General features: G+C 52.1%; 1 protein-coding gene across 2 annotated transcripts in view; it reads left to right on the top strand.

The window, feature by feature from the left end:
- Positions 1 to 7,500, top strand: part of loaf (low-density lipoprotein receptor domain containing lost and found) — a 645,276-nt gene that overhangs the window by 587,907 nt on the left and 49,869 nt on the right. For both annotated transcript variants that reach the window (XM_076201479.1, XM_076201478.1), the window contains one exon: positions 3,265 to 3,409. In XM_076201479.1, coding sequence (XP_076057594.1) covers positions 3,265 to 3,409 — 145 coding nt within the window. The remainder of the gene's footprint in view (positions 1 to 3,264; positions 3,410 to 7,500) is intronic.

The raw sequence follows: 7,500 nt of genomic DNA, 5'->3' as shown, positions 1-7,500 counted from the left end.
CCTCAAGATGTTGATCCAGCCCTTCCCCGGATGTAGGCGACTTCTGTCTGGAAAGACAGCCTGGAGTCGAGCCAGACGCCAAGGTAAATGTGCGTACTGACCCACTCTACCTCGTGTTCCTGCAACAGGAGCCTGGTCCTCGGCGCCACGCTGGTGCCAAAACACATGGCTTTGGTCTTTGGTGGCGAGATCTTGAGGCCAAGCTCTACGCATTTTGCGGAAATTCTGTCAAGGCATATTTGCGTCCTCCTGGCCTTGTTCCCTCTGCCTCCTACCACCAGCGCGACATCGCCTGCGTAGGATAGGAGGTGACACCGTGTAGGTAGAGGGTTGGCTATCAATTCCGCCATCACTCCTACCCTGGGGTGTGCCATTTTCCAGGGGGTGATAGCAGGACTCCACTCCCTGTAGACCAGTGATTCTTAACCTGTGGGGAATTCCCCACTGGTGGGGAATGGCGGAGTTGCCAAGTGGGGAATTTACAGGTCGGACAGAAGAACCAGTCTTTTTTTTTTTTTAATCGATGTGTTTTTGTTTCTTTTTGTTTGTTTCTGGTGTCTTCTTGTTATCACCGATGCTGTGGTGGGAAATGGAGAGTTGGCTCACTAAAAAGTGGGGAATTGGAGAAAAAAGGTTAAGAAACCCCTGCTGTAGACAGACTATTGTAGTTTTATTGGAGAGGTAGTCCGCTAACCACTGCAACAATTTCCCCTGGACCCCTTTGGCGCTAAGACTCTCCAATATCGCAGCGGGACTGGCAAGCTTGAATGCCTTCTCGAGGTCAAAGAAGACGACCATGGCGTGACCTTGCTCCACGTGGCTCAAGAGCGTCGAGACGTGCCCACCCTTTTGGTGAATCCATAGAGGTTCTCCGGTGGTGGTCCTAGTTTCCACCGAAGTCTTCGGAGAACCTTCTTCTCCATGATCTTCCCCCAGGCAGCTCGTCAGGGAGACGGGTCGGAATTTTCCAGGCTCCCTGGACTTGGAGATAGGCACGATGTCGGCCTGCTTCCAGTTGGCTGGAAGTCTTCCACAGGTCCAACTGCTATTCACTACCTGGAAAAGTGCTTGTTCACCAGCATCCCCCAGGTGTGCAGCCATGGAATATGTCACGAGGTCGCTCCCCGGGCCAGTGTCGGAGGATCTCCTATATGAGGCTTGTAGCTCATGGACGGGTAGCGTGGGGGCGTGAGCGCGTATGACAGACTCTTGCGGCTGACTTTGTCTCGCACTGTGGTGCCCGGAGAGCACGCCGAAGTGGAGCACGGCCTGTAGCTATGTGGAGTTTGCTACACAGTTCCTTTAGCGTGGTGAGCTCGCAAAAGCTTTGCGTATGTATATGTAATATCAATATGTACAGTATATGTATTATGTATATATATGTATTATGTATGCATATGTATGCATGTATGTATATATATATATATATATATATATATATATATATATATATATATATATATGCATATGTATGGATGTAATATATATGTATTATGTATGTATGTAATGTATATGTATTATGTATGTGGAATGTATGTATATGTAATGTATGTGTATGTATTATGTATAATTATGTAATGTATGTATATGTAATATATGTATATGTATTATGTATATGTAATGTATGTATATGTATTATGTATATGTAATGTATGTATATGTATTATGTATATGTAATGTATGTATATGTATTATGTATATGTAATGTATGTATATGTATTATGTATATGTAATGTATGTATATGTATTATGTATATGTAATGTATGTATATGTATTATGTATATGTAATGTATGTATATGTAATGTATGTATATGTATTATGTATATGTAATGTATGTATATGTATTATGTATATGTAATGTATGTATATGTATTATGTATATGTAATGTATGTATATGTATTATGTATATGTAATGTATGTATATGTATTATGTATATGTAATGTATGTATACGTATTATGTATATGTAATGCATGTATATGTATTATGTACATGTAATGTATGTATATGTATTATGTATCTATGTATATGTATGCGTGTATATGTATGCGTGTTCAATGTATATGTATGCGTGTATATGTATGCATGTACTTGTGTGCATGTATATGTGTGCATGTGCATTTGTGTATGTATGTATGTGTGCATGTATGTATGTATGTATGTATATATATATTTGTATATATATGTAATATATATATATATATAATATATATAATATATATATATATATATATAATATATATATATATATATATATATATATATATATATATATATATATATATAATGTGTGCGTGTATATATATGTATGTATGTATATGTGTGTATATATATACAGTATATATATATATATATATATATATATATATATATATATATATATATATATATATATATATATGCATACACATGCATGAGTATATACGTGTGAACAGTAGAATGTCACTGCTCTTCATGACGTCATACAATATTATTTGCGAAGTGAACTGACCTTTTCATGTGTCGACCTTGAATGGCAATGATAATGACTGTTGATAATGATAATTATGTACTTAAGATTTTTGGGAATTACTGTGTGACTTGTTTCTTCCCTCATCCCCGTGACGTCGAGACACTCCTTGTCACGTTCTCATTGTGTCACGTGCTCTCTTTGCGTCACGTGCTTTCCGTGACGATCTCCCAGCGTCACGCTATTCCATCGTAACGCATTCTTCTTGTTACGGCCTCTCTGTTACGCTCTTCCTGCGTCACGCTGTCCATGCGTTACGCTCTTTCAGCGTCACGCTCCTTCTTAAGTCACGCTCCTTCTAACGTCACGCTCTCTTTCGCGTCACGCTATCTTCAGCATCACGCTTCCTCTAACGTCACGCTCCCTTCAGCGTCACGCTCCTAACGTCACGCTTCCTTCAGCGTCACGCTCCTAACGTCACGCTTCCTTCAGCGTCACGCTCTCTTTCGCGTCACGCTGCCTCCATCACATCACGCTCCTAACCGACGTCACGCTCCCTTCAGCGTCACGCTCCTAACGTCACGCTCCCTTCAGCGTCACGCTCCTAACGTCACGCTTCCTTCAGCGTCCTCCCTTCAGCGTCACGCTCCTAACGTCACGCTCCCTTCAGCGTCACGCTCCTAACGTCACGCTTCCTTCAGCGTCACGCTCTCTTTCGCGTCACGCTGCCTCCATCACATCACGCTCCTAACCGACGTCACTCTCCCTTTAGCGTCACGTGGTCTGCTCACCTGTTGCACCCTTTCTTTCCAGGCGGACCTCTCGTGTCACAACACACTCCAGAACGTGGGAACCATCTACACGCGAACGAATCACGTCACGCTCAAGTACATCACGGACCAGTGGGGTCCCACCACCGACGGGTTCAAACTCCTCATCACAGCCTTCAAGGACAAGAGTGAGTACTCGAGGGGGACGGGGATAGGTGTGAGAGGGGCACGAGGGGGGGAAGGGAGGAGGATGGTGGGAAGAATTATTTTATTTATTTATCAATTGATTATATATTATATTACTATCATTATTACTATTATATACATGTACTCATTATTTATATATATATATATATGTATATATACATATATATATATACATGTATATATATATATATATAATATATACATATATATATATATGTATATATATCTATATATATATATCTCTATATATATACATATATATATATATATATATATATATATATATATATTTTTTCTTCTTCTTTAGAATTATACTTCCTTGCAGCGGGAGGCTCTGAAATTCTCTTCCCTACAGACATTTTTATCTTTCTGGCAATGAAAGTGGGAGTCTGAGGGACGGATGTTGTTAAAACTTTTAGATTTTGCAATACTTAGGCACTGAACCGTCAAATACCCTCACCCCCCACCAACCCTCACCCCTCCCCCTCCCTTCCCCCCTCTCCCTCACTTCCCCCTTCCTTCCCCTTCCCCCTTCCTTCCCCCTCCTCTCCCCCTTCCTTCCCCCTCCTTTCCCTCGTGCATTTCCTCCTTCCCCCCTCCCTTACCACTCCCTCACCTTCCCCTCCCCCTTCCCCCTGCCCCTCTCCCTTCCCCCTACCCCTCTCCCTTCCCCCTACCCCCTTCCCCTCCCCCTTCCCCCTCCCCCTTCCCCTTGCCCCTCCCTTCCCCCTTTCTCCTCCCCTCCCCCTCCCTTCCCCCTTCCTCCTCCCCCTCCCCCTCCCTTCCCCCTCCCCCTTCCGTTCCCCCTCCCCTTCCCCCTCCCCTTCCCCTTCCCTTTCCCCTCCCTACCCCATCCCACCCCTCTCCCTTCACCCATTCCCCTACCTTCCCCCTCCCTTCCCCCCTCCCTTCCCCCTCCCCCTACCTTCTCCCTCCCCCCTCCCCCTACCTTCTCCCTCCCTTCCCCCCTCCCCCTACCTTCCCCCTCCCCCTACCTTCCCCCTCCCTTCCCCCTCCCCTACCTTCCCCCTCCCTTCCCCCTCCCCTACCTTTCCCCATCCCTTCCCCCCTCCCCCTACCTTCCCCCTCCCTTCCCCCCTCCACTACCTTTCCCCCTCCTCTACCTTCCCCCTCACTTCACCCCTTCCCCTATCTTCCCCATCCCTTTCCCCTCCCTCCCCCAGCCTTTCCCCTACCTCACCCACCATTCCCCCTCCCTCCATCCACCCTTCCCCCTCTTTACTTCCTCATCCTCCCACCATTCCCTCTTTTCCCCCTCCCATCCCCCTCCCTTCCCCTCCCCCTCCCTTTCACCTACCCCTCCCTTTCTCCTCCATCCTCCCTTCCCCCTCCCCTTCCCCTCCCCCTTCCTTCCTCCTACCCTCTCCCTTCTCCCATCCCCCTCCATTTCACCCTCCCCTCCTTTCCCCCCTCCCCCTCCCTCCCCCCTACCCCCTCTTTTCCCTTACCCCCTCTCTTCCCCTACCCCTTCCTTCACCCTCCCTTCCTTCCCCCTACCCCTCCCTTCCCCCTACCCCTCCCTTCCCCCTACCCCTTCCTTCCAACTTCCTTCCTCCTCCCTTCCCCCTACCCCTCCCTCCCCCCTACCCCTTCCTTCCCCCTTCCTTCCCCTTCCTCCTCCCTTCCTTCCCCCCTCCCTTCCCCCTACCTCTCCCTTCCCCCTACCCACTCTCTTCCTCCCTACCCCTTCCTTCACTACCCCTTCCTTCACCCTCCCTTCCCACTATCCCTCCCTTTCCCCTCCACCTCCCCCTCCCCCTCCCCTCCCCCTTCCCCTCCCCTCCCCCTTCCCCTCCCTCCCCCTCCCTTCCCCTCCCTTCCCCTCCCCCTCCCTTCCCCTCCCCCTTCCTTCCCCTCCCCCTCCCCTCCCCTCCCTTCCCCCTCCCCCTCATCCTCCCTTCCCCCTCCCCCTCATCCTCCCTTCCCCCTCCCCCTCATCCTCCCTTCCCCCTACCCCTCTCTTCCTCCTCCCCCTCATCCTCTCTTCCCCCTACCCCTCCCTTCCACCTCCCCCTCCCTTCCCCCTCCCCCTCCCTTCCCCCTCCCCCTCCCTTCCCCCTCCCCCTCCCTTCCCCCTCCTCCTCCCTCCTCCCTTCCTCCTCCCCCTCCCTTCCCCCTTCTCCATTCCTCCTCCCTTCCCCCTCTCCCTTCCCCCTCCCTTACCCCTTCTCCATTCCCCCTCCTCCCTTCCCCCTCTCCCTTCCCCCTCCCTGACCCCTTCTCCATTCCCCCGCCTCCCTTCCCCCTCCCCCTCACTCTTCTCCATTCCCCCTCCTCCCTTCCCCCTCCCCCTCCCTCCTCCCTTCCTCCTCCCCCTCCCCCTTTTCCATTCCCCCTCCTCCCTTCCCCCTCCCCCTCCCCTCCCTTCCCCCTATCCTTCCCTTCCCCCTCCCCTCCCTTCCCCCTACCCCTCCCTTCCCCCTCCCCTCCCTTCCCCCTCCCCTCCCTTCCCCCTCCCCTCCCTTCCCTTCCCTTCCCTTCCCCCTCCCCTCCGCCCTTCCCCTCCCATTCCTTCCCCCTCCCCCTCCCTTCCCCCTCCTCCTCTCCTCCCTTCCCCTCCCCTCCCTTGCCCCTCCCCCTCCCTTCCCCTCCCCCTCCCTTCCCCCTCCCTTCCCCCTCCCTCCCCCTCCCTCCCCCTCCCCCTCCCCTTTCCTTCCCCCTCCCTCCCTTCCCCCTACCCCTCCCTTCCCCCTCCCCCTCCTCTCACCCTCCCCTCCCTTCCCTCTCCCCTTCCCCCTCCCCCTCCCCTTCCCTTCCCCCTCCCCTTCCCCTTCCCTTCCCCCTCCCCTTCCCCCTCCCCTTCCCTTCCCCCTCCACCTTCCCTTCCCCCTCCACCTTCCCTTCCCCCTCCACCCTCCCTTCCCCTCCACCCTCCTTTCCCCCTCCCTTCTCCCTCCCTTCCCTCTCCTCCCTCCCTTCCCTCTCCACCCTCCCTTCCCCCTCCCCCCTCCCTTCCCCCTCCCTTCCCCCTCCCTTTCCCCTCCCTTCCCCCTCCCTTCCCCCCTCCTTCCACCCTCCCTTCCACCTTCCCCTTTACATCCCCCTCCACCCTCCCTTCCCCCTCCCCCTCCCCTTCCCTTCCCCCTCCCCTTCCCTTCCCCCTCCCCTTCCCTTCCCCCTCCAACTTCCCTTCCCCCTCCACCCTCCCTTCCCCCTCCACCCTCCCTTCCCCCTCCCCCTTCCTTCCCCCTCCTCCACCCTCCCTTCCCCCTCCACCCTCCCTTCCCCTCCCCCTCACTTCCCCCTCCACCCTCCCTTCTCCCTCCCTTCCCCCTACTCCCTCCCTTCCCCCTTCTCCCTCCCTTCCCCCCTCCCACCCTCCCATCCCCCTCCCCCTTCCTTCCCCCCCTCCACCCTCCCTTCCCCCCCTCCACCCTCCCATCCCTCCTCCACCCTCCCATCCCTCCTCCCCCCTCCCTTCCCCCTCCCCCTTCCTTCCCCCTCCCCCTTCCTTCCCCCCTCCCCCCTCCCTGTCCCCTCCACCCTCCCTTCCCCCTCCACCCTCCCTTTCCCCTCCACCCTCCCTTTCCCCTCCACCCTCCCTTCCCCCTCCACCCTCCCCCTTCCCCCCTCCCTTCCCCTCCCCCTTTCCATAATTCTCTGCAAATACCTCTTTCCATTGCGTTCCTGCTTTATTTCCACCGGAAGGCCCAGGTGAGTCTTTACCTTAAGACTTCTGTGTCCCCCAAAGTGAGTGCGTTCATTCTAGATTAAAATAAACAAATAAATAAAATAAATTGATAAATAATTTATGAAGAAAAAAGTCTTTAGGGGCTAGTTTAAAAAATTAATAAGATAAATAGATAAAAATAGCAGACCAGCAAAGTAGAAAAATAATCTTCATTGATGAAAGAAAAGCTATTGTATGCCAGGTTGAAAATAAAGAAATGCAAATACCTTTCCAAAACGGGCCACCAAAAGGCTCTGGAACGCTCCTCCTGGTGGATTTGATCCACCTAGGGAGACCTTTAGCCTAAAAGAGGTTAATTTGTAGCCTCAAGGTTCTTCCAGAAGCCCTGCAGGGTCTAGACAACCACCAACAACCACCTTG

The sequence above is a fragment of the Oratosquilla oratoria genome, chromosome 18 (genome assembly GCF_046742065.1).
Source record: "Oratosquilla oratoria isolate Oo_2021 chromosome 18, ASM4674206v1, whole genome shotgun sequence".
Taxonomy (NCBI): domain Eukaryota; kingdom Metazoa; phylum Arthropoda; class Malacostraca; order Stomatopoda; family Squillidae; genus Oratosquilla; species Oratosquilla oratoria.
This window is presented reverse-complemented; position numbering and strand designations above follow the sequence as displayed.